Below are 18,301 nucleotides of genomic sequence, written 5' to 3' on the forward strand. Positions count from 1 at the left end.
TGTTCAGATGGCACTGACTAATAACTGCCTCAAAAAAATATAAAACCACTTTAGTTGCAATTGTATTTCTAAAAACACTGCTGTTGGATCAAGGGTACTTTTTTTCATCCGTTACTGTTTTTTGACCTGATTTAATCTGACAAAAGAGGGCAGACCTACCACCCCGGGCTTATGTGGGGATTCTGTGGCAGATCGGCAGACATTCCTTGGCTGACTGAGTTGACGTGAAAAGTGTTTCCAGAAGGCAGAAAGTTTGGAAGTCCACCAGAAGGAAAATAGAAAGCTTCGGTTTATTCAAACTCGAGCCACAGACAACCAAGAGTAAGGGAAGCCATAGAGCTCAGCACCTCCAAGGTGGCTTTTTTAAACCTCTGGAACCGAAGCTGATTGGCCTGTTTTTAAGGAAAAAAGCAAAAGCCGAAGAAGTTATTTGTTTCTACTGAGAGTCCTCTGCTTCTCAGCGTGTTCCACAATTTTATCTTCTACATACAATCCCTTCCGCTTCCTCACAGCGTTCATGTACTTGCGAGCCTGATTCTCGGAATCGGCTTTCTCCCCAAAGTGCAAATACTCCTCCTCGGTGGTGGGTACCCAAAATGGATCGTCTGAAATGACCTGGAAAAAGGAAGAGTAGGAAAGAGTGGTTAAGAGGATTGTTGGCTTTGTTGACCGGAAGGTTGGTAGTTCCAAGACCCAAGCACTGCGTGACAGGGTGAGCTCCCGTTCCTTGCTCCAGCTCCTGCCACCCTAGCAATTCAAAAGAATGGAAATGCAAGAAGATAAATAAGTACCACTTCATTGGGAAGGTAACAGCATTCCATGTGCCTCAACATATTATCATGCTGGCCACTTGACCCACAGAAATATCTTCAGACAACACTGACTCTCTCGGCTAAGAAATGGAGATGATTGTCACCTTCTAGAGTTGGACACGATTGCATTGATGTGTTGGAAGTGTGAGACAATGCCAAGGACTTTTTACCATATGTGGTGGGAATGCCCAAAAGCCACAAAATTTTGGCACCAGATAAAACAATGGTTAGAAGAGATATTAACGCAAAATATAGAAGCAAAACAAGAATTCTTTTTACTGGGCATTATAGGGGGCAAATACAACAAGGGCACAATTTATCTAATGCTACATAGTTTAACAGCAGCAAGATTGGCTTTTGCACAAAAATGGAAAAACAAAGAGAGCCCCACAGAAGAAGAAGTGTTAGCTAAAATATTAATTTGTGCGGAAATGGACAGACTGACTTTGGAACTTAAAGATAAGAATGAATCAGAGTATTATGAAATCTGGAACAAATTTTATTATTGACTGGAGAAGAGGAGGAATGCTGGGATAAAGTATCACTGATGAGTTAAATGTTTAGAAGTTTTTATGTCAATTTGCTATGTTAGATACCATTGAATTGGATATCGACGTAACTTTGCAGATGAAAGAATCTATATATTTGAAATGTGATAATTAGTGTAAACTTGTATAGGGATAAGGAAGTGTATCAATTATAAGGTAAAATTTGATGAAAATGTTTAAACCGGAGGCGTCACACTATGTCCACTGTTTTTAATTTGTATTGTTAATAAGTTTTTTTTAAAAAAAAATAGAGTTGGACACGACTGGAGAGGGGAAACCTTTACCTTTGTTATGAAGAGCAGTTTAATCAGAGGAAGGAAGAACAGCTTGAAAATTATAATTCTCCAGTTGGGCAGCCAGAGGATAAACAAAATCTAAAGACACCACTTGAAAGTAGAACTCCAAGGAGCTTCTCCTTGACCTATGCACCAGCTTTCCTCAACCTGCCATTTTCTACATCGGCTGCCACTTGCTTATTTCATTTCACTCTTTTATCTCCGTTTTCCTGCCCTCGAGGAACTGCTTCGTATCTTGCGCACCGCCAGGATTTATTTGAAGTCTGGCTATATAGAAAGACAGTCAAATTGAAGAGAGATAGAGAGACAAAGAAAGCCCCCGGAATGCTCAGTGTGAAATTCAGGGAGTTTTTAGTCTGATCACATCTGGAATTCGAGGCCACCGGCTGGGGAGAGCTGTCCTTGGCTGTGGTGACTTGGAGAGAATACAGGAATCCCGAAGAAACACAGGCAGCAAGTGTGAATGTCTTTGGAAGGGTTGTGCTGCGGTTTTTAAACGACTGAGGGAGGCGCGTGGAACAAACCTTACGAAATGAGACTGCCTAGGCCAGTGTTTCTCACAGCCTTGGTAGCTTGAAGATGGGTGGACTTCAACTCCCAGAATCCCCCAGCCGGCAGTGCTGCTGGCTGGGGGATTCTGGGAGTTGAAGTCCACCCATCTTCAAGCTTCCAAGGCTGTGAGAAACACTGGCCTAGGAGAAAGGCTGAAGGAAAGAGAGCTTCCGGGTGCTCGTTTTGGAACAGCAGCAAAGAAAAATGGTCCTCCTCCCTCACCCGTAATCTCGAGACACAGCTCCTCTTTTGCCGAGAAGACCCATCGGCTTCCAATACTCCAATGTATTCTGCAGCAGAGTCAAAAATGAAAGGCATAGGCTGCCTCTTGGCACTGAAGGGTATCTGTTTCTAATTCAAATTTGCTGGCAGGAGTGCACGTTGACTTTTCTCGCAGGAGCCAAAATAATCTCACTTTTTTTGCTTACGACTGAGTCTTCTTTAAACTGGTGCTAGCCAAATTTGATGGGGTGGGGGGGGGGTAGGATTTCTTGCTCAATAAGTTTTTTTTTTTTAAAGTGGGCATTAAAAAAAAGAAACATAGGTGTAGATTGTACCCCCCAGTTAAATACTGGTAAATATATTTCAAGAATAATAGTTTCCCCTCCTTGCCAAACAGGCCCTCAGTTTATGAATGTCTACAACTCTGTTTATTTACCCAACCAATTTCACCTGGCATCTAGCTACTATATAAACTAAATGGGGTGGATTCCTAATCCCATCACTCTTGATTTCTGGACATTGCTCTTCCAAGGCAGAGGATGATGGGAGTGACATCATTTGGGAGGCGTGCTTAAATCTTGCCTTTCTTGGTTAAGGCTAATTAGAGTGAAATTATAAGCAAAGTGTACAGGTAGTCCTCAACTTAAAGACCACAACTGGACCCAAAATTCCTGTCGCTAAGTGAGAAATTTGCCAAGTGGGATGCTGCTACGGTCATAAGTGTGAAAAACGGTCATAAGTCACTTTTTTTGGTGCCGTTGTTAACTTTGAACAGTCACTAAATGAACTGTTGTAAGTTGAGGACTAGCTGTACACACTATGGAAGAGCAGGCAAATACATTGCTTAAAAAAGGATTAATTAAAACCATATTCGGGCATCTATAAAACTAGTTCAACTGTCACTCACCAAGCCTCTTAAGAGAGGGGGGGAAAAATCATCCTGAACTGCAGTAATCTTTCTCTTTTGTACACTGCTATTGTACTAAAAGGTGACGGGGAAAGTTAAATAAAATAACCAGCGAGTAGCTTTCCAAAGCATGGATAGGCTTAACCACACAATATCTACTTTATGATCTATATGGCCTTCGTGTGTGCTGTGTGGTTATTCCAATTCAATCTCGCCACGTGAGATTCCCCAATGAAATTTACGCCTGATGAAATCCTGGCCTTGGATCTCACTGACTGGCCGCTTAGTCAAGTTCTCCAGATTTGTTGAAACCAGATGTTTAAAGAAAGCATGACAGGCAAAAACTCAGAAATAAAAAAAAAGAAAACACAACATATGAATAGAATAGAATAGAATAGAATAGAATAGAATAGAATAGAATAGAATAGAATAGAATAGAATAGAATAGAATAGAATAGAATAGAATAGAATAGAATAGAATAGAATAGAATAGAATAACAGAGTTGGAAGGGACCTTGGAGGTCTTCTAGTCCAACCCGCTGCTTAGGCAGGAAACCCTACACCACTTCAGACAAATGGTTATCCAACATCTTCTTAAAAACCTCCACTGATGGAGCACCCAGAACTTCTGGAGGCAGGTTGTTCCACTGATTAATTGTTCTCACTGTCAGGAAATTTCTCCTTAGTTCTAAGTTGCTTCTCTCCTTAATTACTTTCCACCCTTTGCTTCTTGTCCTGCCCTCAGGTGCTTTGGAGAATAGCTTGAATCCCTCTTCTTTGTGGCAGCCCCTGAGATATTGGAGCCCTGACATTGACACTGTGCCCCCCTATTGTAATTTATCTTCCCATAAAAATAATGCAAAGGCTGTTGTTAATCTGTGAGCAAGTCTATATCACAGCCATAAGCAGCTCAGGAATTGATAATAAAAAAAAAATCAGCTGTCTCTAGCAGAAAATCTCCCTACAAAACATGAGTTTATTAAAAGTAGGAATAAAAACGGGCTTATAATAAAATCTGATAGCTGGCAATATATTTAAACCAACCCAGCAGCTGGAAAAACAGCTAAAGAAAGTAAATTTTCAAGAAACAGGAAATAATAAATTATACAATGTCAAAATGGTATTAAATCATGGACCCAAATTAAATTCTGATATCGTAGGACTAGTGGCCCAACATGAGTTATAGATATCAGGATTTTGCAATCAAGTAGATAACTGAATGAGCTTCAGGCATACATGATGCACTTTTGACAGGTATAGTTAAATTTGCTAAAATTAATAATAGTGTTATGGGTTATTGATAATTTACAACATTACACAACTGTGCTGCGGTAAGATATCATCTTTTCCCTGAATTACATCTATATCTAGCTTTGAATTCATTTTCTGTGATTTATTAAGAATAAAAAACTGGTCTGATAAAAACAAAAATCACTGCTACAAAAGCTACAGAATTCTCCATGACAGCTATCAATCAGTTTTTTATTTTATCATCTTTTAAACTTAGAAAGAGAACAGGTTGATTTTTAGTTTTTGCACTTAGTAGTTGTTTTAGGATGACTTATATTATTTACAGAATTTACTAATATTGCAATGAAAGGTAAACATTTAAGAAAGTTATATTTTAATCAAAATTTTATGGGGAAGCTTCCTTGTGTTTTTTGCCCTGTATTTTTACTTTATGGTTACTCTTCATTGTACTATGTTGTCATCTATGATTACAAACGTATACACACACACACACACACACACACACACACACACACACACACATATACATATACATATACATATACATATACATATACATATACATATACATATACATATACATATACATATACATATATATAGGTCTAGTGGTTAAGGCATCAGGCTAGAAACCAGGAGACGGTGAGTTCTAGTCCTTCCTTAGGAATGGAAGCCAGCTGGGTAACTTTGGGCCAATCACCAAGAGCTAGTGAGTTCTAGTCCCGTTTTAGGCATGAAAGTTCATTGGGTGACTTTGAGCCAGTCACTCTGTCTCAGCCCAACTCACCGCACAGAGTTGTTACTATGAGGAAACTAGAAGGAGGGAAGGCGTATTTGGTCTGTTTTCCACCTTGAGTTATTATTATTTTTTTCTAATTTGATTTATATGCCGCCCTTCTCCAGAGATTCAGGGCGGCTTACAATGCGTTAAGCAATAGCCTTCATACTTTTGTATATTTATACAAAGTCAGCTTATTGCCCCCACAATCTGGGTCCTCATTTTATCTACCTTAGAAAGGATGGAAGGCTGAGTCAACCTTGAGCCTTGGCGAGATTCGAACCTGCAGTAATTGCAGGCAGCTGGTCTTAATAACCAGCTTAATAACAGGGTGCCTTAGACCACTGTACTACCAAGGTTTTATATATATATATATATATATATATATATATATATATATAAAACGAAGACGGGGAATTAAATAATCGATAAATAAATATTTCGATTCTGGAAGTCAGGGGTGAAATTCAGCCGCTTCTTTCCAGATCGCGCGCTACGGTAGGACCGACTGCACGAAAGCCCCGCCCACCCACACGAATGTCATGACGTCCCTTTTTTGCGATGATTTTCAGCCTCTGCGCATGCGACAAAGTCTTTGCACATGCGTGGCACGCACACATTTATGTATACATGCCGCTAACCGGTAGGGAAAGTAAGTGAGTTTCACCCCTGCAGGAAGTGATATATGTAGCAATGAAACATTTGACAAGAAAGGAAGAGGTAGACTGCCCAGAGTCACTTTATAGGGGAGATGGGCAGCATAAATGTTTAATAAATAAATAAATAAAATAAAATAAATAAATCCCACCACATTATAAAGAAGCTTCATGTGCCTCTAAATAGGGTCTGGATTTGTTATAATGCTGGCCCTCTTTGTTAGGGGAAACCAATGACAGAGAAAACTCCCCAGAGATGAGGGGCTTTGCAGCTGTGGTCTTAACCTGACCTAGATAAAGTCGCCTGGTAGAGAGATGGCCGGCATACCAATTTAAGAAAGAAAGGGAGGGAGGGAGGGAGGGAGGGAGGGAGGGAGGGAGGAAGGAAGGAAGGAAGGAAGGAAGGAAGGAAGGAAGGAAGGAAGGAAGGAAGGAAGGAAGGAAGGAAGGAAGCTATTCCTGGTGGGGTATGAGAAATTCCCATCCCTTCCAACTGAATTATATTCAGGGGTGGGCTCCTGGGGGTTCGGCAGGGTTCGGGTGATCCTCTAGCCAAGGATCGCTGGGGTTTGGCGAACCCCCAAATGCCACCCCTGGCCCAGCCCACTTGGCCCTCCCCTCCCCAGTCTCCACGCGGCCCATTCATCATTCCAGGTAAGTGCAGGGCTGCGTGGAGGGTCTTGGAGGGCAAAAAAACAGGCCTATCGGAGATTCCAGAAATCCGGAAACGGGTCTCTGGACCCCGGGGGAAGCTGTTTTCACCCTCCCGGAGGCTCGAGGAAAGCCTCCGGAGCCTGGGGAGGGCGAAAAACAGGCCTCCCAGAAGTTTCGGACATTCATAGGCATGCCTGTTTCCAGCCTCTGGAGGGCCTCCGGACCCCGGGGGAAGCAGTTTTTGCCCTCCCGGAGGTTTGAAGAAACCCTCCGGAGCCTGGGGAGGGCGAAACACCCCCCTCCCTCCTGCCATGATGCAGGCACCTGACTAGGCCATGCCCACCATGGCCACGCCCACCCAGCAACGGGGCAGCGAAGTCGTTGCTAAAGGAACTGAAGCCCACCCCTGATTATATTCACTGGTAGCAACTGGAAACGTCAACTCTGTGGCATTCCAAATGGTGCTTAAGAAGCAGATCAGGGGAAGTATTCAGATCCGTTGAGGATGACGGCAAAAACAGCAGTCCTATTTTTAATAAACCCTGCCTGCTATTGTTTTCCTTGGTGCCAGTCAAGCAAATAGAAATGGAAGAAAGGTGTGTGTGTGTGTGTGTGTGTGTGTGTGTGTGTGTGTGTGTGTGTGTGTAGTGGGGGGGAGAGATTTAAGTTAAGAGTGTCAATTCTAACGCCAGGGGAAGTGTGTGATATATCCTGAATTTTAAAATTATGCTCAGGAAAACAGAAGCACAGTCTTATACAAGGCACTTAGGAAGAGGTTCTTTGTTAATACAGGCAGAGCTACAAGCCACCTGAGAAGAATTATTTTGCACCTATGCCTGCATTTTTTTCACGCAGGGCTCAAAAAGAGAGAAAAAGAGAGGGAGGGAGGGGGGGAATAGATCGCAAATGAACTCCATCTTAGAAAATGGGTGTCATTCTATTCTTCTCTGTTCCTTAAAACCTCTTCCCACTCAAAAACCTCTTGATTGTAAATTACACGGTTTGAGAAAAATACAGTTTAAGAATGGTTAAGAGATAAGAAACTGGGGGAATTGTACGGGATCCATTTATTTTATTGCTCTGATCATCCCACAAAGAGACGTTAGAATTTACTGTATCTATTTCGGCATTTGGAAATAGTCTAACGCCTAAAAAAAAAAATCCTTTTAAAAAAGGATAGCTTCGCCAGTTAATTTGTTGACTAAATACCAGCTATGCTTAAGGAGCTCAGAGATCCATCAATAGGGATCTTGATAAAGACTCTAGGACAATGATGGCTAACCTTTTTGCCATCGCATGCCAAAAGTGGGGGGGGGGAGGGGGTATCACATGCACGTGTGTCCACACCCATAATTCTATGCACACCACCCCCTGTGCATGCGTGCATAACATCCCCCTCCCCGCTTTTGGCACACAATGGCACAGTGGGGCCAGTAGGTCCGTTTTTTGTTCTCCCCTGGCTCCAGAGCCTCTCTAGTAGCCTAGGGAGGGCGAAAACAGCCTCCCCCCCACCCCCGGAGGCCCTCCAGAGGCTGGAAATGGCCCATTTGCCGACTTCCGGTGGGACCGGAAAGCCCGTTTTTTGCTCTCCCCAGGCTCCAGAGCCTCCCTAGGAGCCTGGGGAGGGTGAAAATGACCTCCCCCTCCCGAGCTCCTCCGGAGGCCGGAAACAGCCTGTTTGCCAACTTCTGGCGGGCCCAGAAGGCTCGAAAATCATCCGGAGCTGAGCTCGGGTGCCCCCTGATATGGGTGCCATAGGTTCGTCATCACGGCTCTAGGAAGTCCCCTTACAGGACAAATTCTATTTAAACATCACAGAAGATCTCATCAAACACAATGTGTTTTTGACCCCTTTACAAGTGTTGATTGATACGGTACTTATAAGCTGTACCACAGGTAAACTGCCTCTCCATAATCAACCTCTTTTCCCTTCCCTCCCTTCCTCCATCTCACTCTAATTTAAATCCTACATCAGTTTAGCCATTCCAAACATTCGATGAAGCAAGCTGTAATTCATGACAAGTTTATAGCTTTTAATAAAATGTGTTCTGTCGGAAAAAGATGCTACCAGACTCCTGATTTTGGCTAAACGCAGCTCTTTTCCACACGACCTCTTTAGCTACCACAATATCTTTGGTTATTATGTTGTACAGTTATCTTTTAAAATTGATCTACTCCATCCTCAGCACATTTTGTGGCTGAAAGTTCGTCGAGCTAATTTTGATTGGCATAATGTAGGATTCCCTTTCTCTGTCGTAAATCTATTGACCATCAATTTCGTTAAACGATTATGTTTTACCTGCCAGCAGATAAGGAAGGAAAATATTTCGATTCTGCTTTCTTTTCATTTGGTAACTATACAAAGAAAGGAATGGATTTCTGGAGGAAAATGGAAACCGATCTTTCTCAATGGAAGCCTGATTTCTATACTTAGTGGAAAAAAATAACCAAGAGAACTTGGCAATATTTTCGCCTTGTTGCTGGTCACCGCTGACAGCCTGATACTAGTGGATCCTTAATAGAAGCTCACAATAGGCAAAACTCACAGATGTCAGCTCCCACCTTATGCTTGCTTGTGCTTCACTGCTATGTGGTGACAATCTGCCATGAATTGTGGGGAGGGGAAATGAAGGGGAGGGGGGAATGCTTGGGGAAACGAAAGTAAATGCTGTTATCTCCTCCAGAGGCTGCCTCAAGGTCACCCAGCTAGAGGAAGGAGGGAGCTGCATACCAAAGCATGCTTGGACTGGCTGTTTATAAAAAAAAACATCTTGCTTGAACCTAATTGGTTACACAGGGCAGGCGATGAGAGACAGTGAAGGGAGGGAAAAGTAGAATTTAGGAATTTTGGCGCGTGATTCTCAGTTCTGGCTTTGCATTACTGCAATACATTTTCTAATAAAACTATACCTTTCTCAACCAATGGAGCCAAGGATCGTTTCTACTTAGAGGTTCAAGCTGTGGCAGATCTGAACAAAATTCTATAACAGTGATGACTAACCCTTTTGCCGTTGCATGCCAAAAGCAGGGGTCTGGCAGGGGGACGCACGCACACGTGCCCACACCCATAATTCAATGCACCCCCTCGCGCATGTGTTCACGACCCCTCCGCACTCCCCCTGCTTTTGGCATGTGATGGCACAGTGGGCCCGGTAGGCCCGTTTTTCGCCCTCCCCAAGCTCCAGAGGCTTTCTTGGAGCCTGAGGAGGGCGAAAACGGCCTCCCCCACCAACCCAGAGACCGGAAACGGCCCGTTTCTGGACTACTGGTGGGACTGGAAGGCCCGTTTTTCACCCTCCACAGGCTCCAGAGGCTTTCTAGGAGCCTGGGGAGGGCGAAAACAGCCTTCCCACCTCACCCAGAGGCCGGAAACTGCCTGTTTCTTGACTTCCGGTGGGCCCAAAAGGCCGAAAATCAGCTGGCTGGTGCACACATGCATGCTGGAACTGAGCTATGGCAACGCTCGTGTGCCCACAGATATGGCTCCGCGTGCCACCTGTGGCACGCATGCCATGGGTTCGCCATCATGGCTCTATAACATCAAATAGCAAATTTTAAAAATCCTGACCACTCTTCATGGTCTTTCCCCCCACCCCCTTTATTACGCAACCATAGGAAATCTTGCATCGATTGATAAAGAGGGTGAAAAGAAATTTTACCTCCCAGTGACTGAAGATCAGCTGTGGACTGGCCAGACCGCTAGTTCTCTTCCTGATTTCATCCGCAAAACCAAAACTCTCTGCTACTGGCAATAATGCCCTGATGATAAAGATGTCCGTCCCTTCCTTCATCTCCTCTTGCAATACTCGGCCGACACGCTTGGATAGGACGGCATAAACACGACCTGCCAAAACATGGGTGATATTATTTCATTGGCCTTCCCACCAACTATTTGGCCATTCAGAGATAATAAGTTACCAATAAAGGTGAGCATTTGTAACTCAGGATTGAAGTGAAGGGTCCTTGGTGCTCTCTGAGCTTGCTTGTTTTCTTGCAGACATTTCATTACCATACTAGGTAACATCATCAGTTTGGATAATGAAATGCCTGCAAGAAAGCAACCAAGTTCAGAGAGCAGCACTGACTCCTCAGATATATATTTACTGAACTAAGAAGCCTAATTAATACATACAGCAAAAGAAGCAGGCAAAGTATCAAGAAATAGTATTAATGGCAAGCTATAATCGAGAATGTAGAAAAGATTTTGAAAAGGAGGAGGGGGGACGCTCAGGGTTGGAGCAAATGCTGTTCGCAGTGCAATCTTAGCAATCACACAAGGGACAAGGCATTTGGGAAGTTAAATAAAAATAACTCACATAACAAACATTATAAATCATCCTTCGCCAATTGATTTTTTTGGGAGTGGGCGGCCGTACCAAATTGAATTAATTAAATCAGTTCGCCACCATCCAGATCTACTCAACTGCTAATCAGTCAATTCGTAGGCACAGCGGCCCAAAAATATTTGAAAGGGACCTAGATTGGGGAATGTTGATCTACATATTGTCGCTTATTAAATTATTTTTTTCAGTTCTAATACTTTACATAGGTAGATAATCTGCTCAGGTAAATGTTGGTCATTGCAAAATGAGAATGTTAGGAATTGAAGCCCACATATCTTAAAGTTGCCACGTTTGAAAAACCTTGTGCTAAGCAAACACCCCCTCTAACCACCCCCTCCTTCTACAGATGTCATTCTTCAGGTAAACAGTCCTATGCTTACGACGGTTCACATAGTGACTTAATAGTCCTCCGCTTACGACCGTCACTTAGTGATTGCACTAAGTTGCAACAGCCCTGAAAAAAGCAAGATTCTCTTAACCTCCGGGTTACTAACTTAACAACTGCGGCGATTCACTTAATAACTGCGGCAAGGACTGTCGTAAAATGGGGCAAAGCTCACTTAAAAGTGTCTCACTTAGCAACAGAAATTTTGGGCTCAATTGTGGCCGTAAGTCGAGGACAACTCTCTTGATTATACCGGTTGCATTTATTTTGGTCTTTGTTACCTAGGACTTCCGCTGTTGCCATAATTTCACAGGTGTACATGGCGGCCATAAGCCTCTGGGGCTTGGCCTGCATGGCGTAGCGGCACGCTTCCTTCATGGTTGCAATCAGTTGGCCTGAGAAAGGGCCATAGCAGTCTGCATTTAACGTCTCCCCTTTGCGCTTGTTCAGTGATTTTAGGCTGCACCTCTCGTCCTCTTGGGGTTCGTTTTCAGAAACGGGTCGAGTCTCCGCCCTCGACGGAGAGGGAGGTTCCTCTTCGCCTCCGCCCTCTTCCGTAGCCTTCCCCTCCTCGGAATCTTGCCTCTTGAGTGACATCTGCTCCGCGAATCTGCTCATGTCCCATTTCTCCAACGAAAAGCAGACGCCCATCAATGGCTCTTCACACATCGGTCCAGAGAGCGTAGCCAACTGAAACCCACTGATGATGCTGTTGTCAAAATCCCGATACAGACCGGCTTCTTTGGTCGGCTTGACGCCTTTGAGGCACTGCCAGACAGACCTCTGGTAGCCTTCGCATCTATTCAATAAGATGTTAGGTCCGCATTTTCGAGGTCCGAAGGAGCAGATTCCATCCACAGCATTTCTCCATTTCCGGCCGGGAAGGTTTTGTTCTAGTTTCTGTTTGAACTCCTGTATCCGGCTGAGCGTTTTCTGGTTCATCTCCTCGGTTTTCTTGTCTTCGTTGAGAGAAGAGGTAAGCAGCTCGATGGTTCGAATCAATTCGCTGTTTTCCTCCAGCAGTTGGGTGACTTCCTCCGGCAACGGCGTCGCTCGTACGCTAAGGGTGGCGTATTTGTTTGGCGTGGATATTGTTATGAGTCCGTCTGAATCCACTTGGACCCCTTCGGGGATTTTATTCTGCTCCTCCTTGCTCTGGTGTATGACGGCGACTTTCTGCTGCTTTCCGATTTCTTCGTTCACCATATCCAATTTAGGAGGTCTTGTGATGGTTTCTCGGAAGGGGATGATGGGCTTTGAGACGCTGATTTTTATCCTGGCAAACCTATGGAAAGCCAAAAAAAAAAGCTCGAATCTTGTCTTGACAACGGTTTAAGTCTACTGGTAAGTTAACACTCATTATCACCTGATCCCAACATAGAGTTTCTGGATGATCGTATTAAAATATTTCTGCCCTGTTTTCTTAACAAAACACCCACTGTGCCATCAAGAGAGCACTAGCCTCTAAGAAAATGGTTGCTTTTACAAAACTGGGCACAAAGAAAAGACGTTTTATTCAGTGGTGAAATCCATTTTTTTTTTACTATCGGTTCTGTGGGCGTGGCGTGGCCTGGTGGGCGTGGAAGGGGAAACGATACTGCAAAATCTCCATTCGCTCTCCACTCCTGGGGGAAGGATACTGCAAAATCCCCATTCGCTCTCCACTCCTGGGGGAAGGATATTGCAAAATCGCCATTCCCATTCCCACTCTGGGGCCAGCCAGAGGTGGTATTTGCCGGTTCTCCGAACTCCTCAAAATTTCCGCTACCGGTTCTCCAGAACCTGTCAGAACCTGCTGAATAGCACCCCTGATTTTATTGCACATGAGGCTAGTAATTACCTCTAGCTTGGCTTTCTGGTCTCACAGGATACAGGAAGGTTATTTTGAATTTTCAATCTGCAGCATTCCTGATGTTGTTTATTGTCAGAAGGCAATCTATTTGTCATCACCCCAACCATTACTAGCTAACTGCAGTGACAACTAGGTAAATGACCTGATGAAGACAGATTCTTTTCCAGCTTCTCCAACTAGACCCAATCCTCGCTTAGTGACCATGTTTCAAATGACCAGGTTAAGGAAGTGTGTGTGTCAGGGGTGGGTTGTACTTACCTTTACTACCGGTTCGCAACGGGGCCGCGCGCATGCGCTTCTGCACATGTGCAGAAGCTTCCTGATGATGTCGGGATCGGTGGGCGGAGCCTCCCGCCGGTTTTACTACCAGTTCTTGCGAACCGGTCCGAACCGGGGGCAACCCACCACTGATGTGTGTGTGTGAGAGGGGGGCGGGGAGGGAGGGAGGGAGACTCTCCAAAGATCACTGTTTGGTGCCAACTCATTCAGATAAAATTCTCTTGTACAGCTAAACAAGTGGTACTCTCACTCCAGTGAACATTATCAGATGCACAAAATTTGATAGTAAATCTGTGGTCAGAAATTTTTTTTTTTTAAATTAAGTTGTATTTGCTAACTGAAGTGGTCGCTAAACGAAAACTGAGTGTATCTCATAGTAGTAGCACTTGTCTGTAATTTGAATGAGGACGACACTGAACAACCTAGCTTTCTGTTTTTACCCTGGGATAAAGTTATTATTATGAGTCTAACTTCCTTAATAATGCTGCATCAAAGCCATTTCCTTAAGCAGGGTCCTTTCCGTGCTGTTGATTTTTCCCCCCCGTAACCCACCTTTCGGTCAAGTCATCCAAACAGCGCTGAAGATGGACTTCTCCTGCGGTAATTAAGACATGTTCGCCCGTCTCTTGGATCAAAATGTGCACGCAGGGATCAGCCTGGTTTAAGAGCTTCATTCCTTTAACCAACTGAGGCATCTCGCCTGGAAAGTCAAAAGTATGTTCAAACGCTACGCCGCTAGAAACGTCTTGTTTCAAAGAATCGTGCAATATATCAAGAGAGCTGCAGAACAGGAGAGCGGAATCTTTCATTCTAAGTTCAGAGTCACATCAAATCCGTGACCATCCTTTAGAATAAATGCTCTAGAGCAGGGGTGCCAAATTCAAAGCCTGGGGGCCGGATCTGGCCGACGGGGTGCTTAGATCTGGCCCGCGGGGCCGCCCTGGAAACAGCAAAGGACCACCTGCGGTGCCTCTGCCAGCGAAAACACAGCTTGGCAAGGCCGTGTGTGGCAGAGGTGAAATCTGAACCGGTTTCCTACCGGTTCGCTGGGTGTGCATGTGCGCTATGCGCCAAGCGTGCATGCACAGTACGAGCCAAAAGGAGGCTCGGGAAGATAAGTAGAACAGCAAGGAGGGGGGGATCAGCTGTGCCACGAGATTTAGCTTCGCTAGAAAGCAGTATTTCCTGCTTTCTATCAAAGCTAAACCGCAGCTGATTGTCAGAAATCTACTTACCTTCCCAAGCGTTTTTTTTTACTACCGGTTCGCCCGAACTGGTAGCTTTTATCACTACCGGTTTGCCAGAACCGGAGCGAACCGGTAGCATTTCAACTTTGGTGTGTGGCTCTCCCAAACTCCATTTTCAGTGGCAGAGGGTTGCAGGAGGCTGTTGCAGCCGAAAACGGACCTCGGGAGCCCGTTTTCACTGGCAAGAGTGCTTGGGCCACTACAAGCGCTCCCAACACGAGTGACGTTGAGGTGACCACGCCCACCCTGGCCATGCCCATCCCGGCCCCCCAAGGTCAAACACAACCCTGATGCGGCCCTCAATGAAATCGAGTTTGACACCCCTGCTCTAGATCTCAAGGTGATTCTTCTCCTTTCTTACCCCAGTAGTATTTCTGAAGCATAATTTTTCCCACCCTTCTGACTTTTTTTAGAGGTGTGCTAGCTTCCAATCAGGGTGGATAAAAATCGATGATTTTTTTTTTTAAATTAAAAAAATCAGATTTTTTAAAAATTTAAATCGGAATTATTTTTATTATTATCTAATTTTTTTTAATAAAATGCTCTTGGAGTAAAAATCTATCTAAAGGTAGTTTTCTATTTAAGATACATTAATAATTTAGTTTAGTCAGCATGAAATGGAGCGTAGTTATGTAGCAGGAGGCTGCATATTCTGCAATATTTGCATTTTTGGCAAACTCATTCAACGAATCCATGCGCTGCAAGCTGAGATAACATGCACTGCATTGATGCATTCACACAATGCCAGAGCGGAGATGACAGTTGCTCTTTAAAAATTATGATTTAAATCGAGTTGATTTAAATCAAGCCTTTTTATGTGATTTAAATCGACTTGATTTAAATCAAATCCACCCTGCTTCCAATAGAAATACAGGTAGCCCTCGACTTACAACAATTCCTGTAGTTCAAAGTTACAATGGCACTGAAAAAGGTGACGTGTGACCGCGTTTCACACTTATGACCATTGCAGTATTCCCCATGATCACATGACCAAAATTTGGATGCTTGGCCATTGGTTCCTATTTATGACGGTTGCAGTGTCCCAGGGTCACTGACCTTCTGGCAAGCAAAGTCAGCGAGGAAGCCAGATTCACTTAACAACCATGTTACTAACATAACAAATGCAATGATTCACTTAACAACTGTGGCAAGAAAAGGCCGTAAAATGGGACAAAGCTCACTTAAGAAATATTTCAGTTAGCAGCATAAATTTTGGGCTCAATTGCGGTCGTAACTCGAGGACTACCTGTACAGTCTTTAATACAACAGAGAATATCCTTACTTGGGTGCTTCGGCTCCACGGCCACTCGTACGATCGGCGTTACTTCAAAGTTGAGCGGATTAAATGGTGGACAAGCCGGAGAGGAAGACAAGGTTGCTGATTTCAAAACAAACTCTTGCAAGCCACCTATTCCTGAAAGGCATCAAAATGGGAATTCAAAACACGCATTGCATCAATATCGGTTCCCCTCACTAAAGACGATGGAAAAACATTTTAAAAAAAAAACAAGACAGGGCACATTTGAACTTAGATTACAGCAGGGGTGGGTTCTGCTTACCTTTACTACCGGTTCGCAACGGGATCGCATGCACAGAACATCTATGACGACATCCAGGTGGGTGGGCGGAGCTTCCTCCCCACCCACCCGGTTTTACTCCCGGTTTGCAAGAACCGGACCGAACCGGGGGAACCCACCACTGGATTACAGGTTACTTTTATGACGAGCACAGCATGTACAGATCGGAGGAACGAGGAGGCTGCAAAGCATCTTTCCGCAAGGAGGGAAGACTGTTTTCCCTAAAGGCACCGTTATAAACGACAGGGAATCTCTGGCTTTCCAAAGACTGATGAGCTACAACTCCCAGCATCCCTTACCATTGTGCAAGCTGGCTGGAGCTGCTGGATGTTGAGGTTCAATAAAGATCCCAAATTCTCCATGTTTGCAGCCAAGGGAGGCCGTCCCATTACCAACAGAGGGACAGACACACAATGATGCTCCAATTCCCATTTTAAAAAAAGTTTATTAGCTAAATTAAAGGAATACAAGAGACACAAATCAGGGTAAATCTGTTCTAGGAATTCCTCTCTGAACAGAATTCCTTCTTCATTATGTCTCTGTTTGCAATATTTTTTTCCCCTCCACTCAACATAATTGAGTGGAATCAGCCCTCTTCTTCTATCTGCTTACCTCTCCTTTGGATACCTCTATGTTCTTCTCTTTTTATAATGTCTAGAGATGGTGTAAAATTTAGATGTAGCTACGGTGGCGCAGTGGTTAGAATGCAGTACTACAGGCTATTTCTGCTGACTGCCGGCTGTCAGAAGTTTGGCAGTTCGAATCTCACCGGCTCAAGGTTGACTCAGCCTTCCATCCTTCCGAGGTGGGTAAAATGAGGACCCAGATTGTTGGGGGCAAGAGGCTGACTCTGTAAACCACTTAGAGAGGGCTGTAAAGCACCGTGAAGCAGTGTATAAGTCTAAGCGCTATTGCTATCACTATTACGAAATGAAGATGATTGATCTCTCTTGAGCTGATGCTACTGTGACTTATTTATGTCTCTCTAACAATAGACGTGGACGATAGACGATAGGATGTGGTGGCTCAGTGGCTAAGATGCTGAGCTTGTCGATCAGAAAGGTCGGCAGTTCGGCGGTTTGAATCCCTAGCCCTGCCTAGCGGGATGAGTTCCCGTTACTTGCCCCAGCTTCTGCCAACCTAGCAGTTCGAAAGTATGTAAAAATGCAAGTAGAAAAATAGGGACCACCTTTGGTGGGAAGGTAACCGCATTCTGTGCACCTTTGGTGTTTAGTCACAGCGGCCACATGACCACAGAGACGTCTTCGGACCACGCTGCCTCTTCGGCTTAGAAATGGAGATGAGCACCGCCCCCTAGAGTCAGGAACAACTAACACGTATGTGCAAGGGGAACCTTTACCTTTACCTAACGATAGACACTGCTCCATATGGCTATCATTCAACCCAATGGGAAAAGTCATGCTGAGAAAAACCAAAGCACTGTGATGAATTTAAGGGCGTTTATCTTTGCAATTGCGAGACTTCACTTTTTAGCATTTGTCTGTCCCTCATCATCTGGACTGACTTTCTGATGGTTGAAAAATATATATATTCAAGAGCCTTAGACAGAAGATGCAAATAAGACTCCTTCAGTTTTCACTACTGTAGCCCTATCCTTCATATCTGAGATGTACTGAAAATATTTGCTCTCCAGGCAGTTTATAATGAAATGGAACAAGCCGTAGAAACATTACGTTTTAGGATAATGCCAAGTGAGAATGCAATGGCTGAATTTTTCAGCTATCCTTATATTTCACTTGCAAAACAAGCAGTCAGATAATTAAAGTTGAAGTTCCTAAGACTTGAACTTATTATTCTCAAAGCCTAGGGCTTCCTTTTGTAAACGTCCTGGTGTGTACATTTTCCTTTCGAATGAGTTCATAACAGTTATTATCCTGCATTGACACGGAAGTATCAAGTCTGAAATACCAGCAATAATTGG

The 18,301-nt window shown here is 44.1% G+C and overlaps 1 protein-coding gene across 2 annotated transcripts in view; it reads right to left on the bottom strand.

Annotated features, from left to right (window-relative positions):
• Positions 1–271: 271 nt before the first annotated feature.
• EFL1 (elongation factor like GTPase 1) overlaps positions 272–18,301 on the bottom strand; it is a 69,538-nt gene continuing 51,508 nt past the window's right edge. For both annotated transcript variants that reach the window (XM_034434634.2, XM_034434635.3), the window contains exons 16-20: positions 16,065–16,196; positions 14,088–14,235; positions 11,686–12,689; positions 10,336–10,520; positions 272–615 (exon numbers count right to left, since the gene is read on the bottom strand). In XM_034434634.2, coding sequence (XP_034290525.2) covers positions 427–615; positions 10,336–10,520; positions 11,686–12,689; positions 14,088–14,235; positions 16,065–16,196 — 1,658 coding nt within the window. In that variant the 3' untranslated portion in view covers positions 272–426. The remainder of the gene's footprint in view (positions 616–10,335; positions 10,521–11,685; positions 12,690–14,087; positions 14,236–16,064; positions 16,197–18,301) is intronic.

This window comes from Pantherophis guttatus, chromosome 13 (assembly GCF_059756535.1).
Source record: "Pantherophis guttatus breed Tessera chromosome 13, ASM5975653v1, whole genome shotgun sequence".
In the NCBI taxonomy this organism is placed as follows: Eukaryota; Metazoa; Chordata; class Lepidosauria; order Squamata; family Colubridae; genus Pantherophis; species Pantherophis guttatus.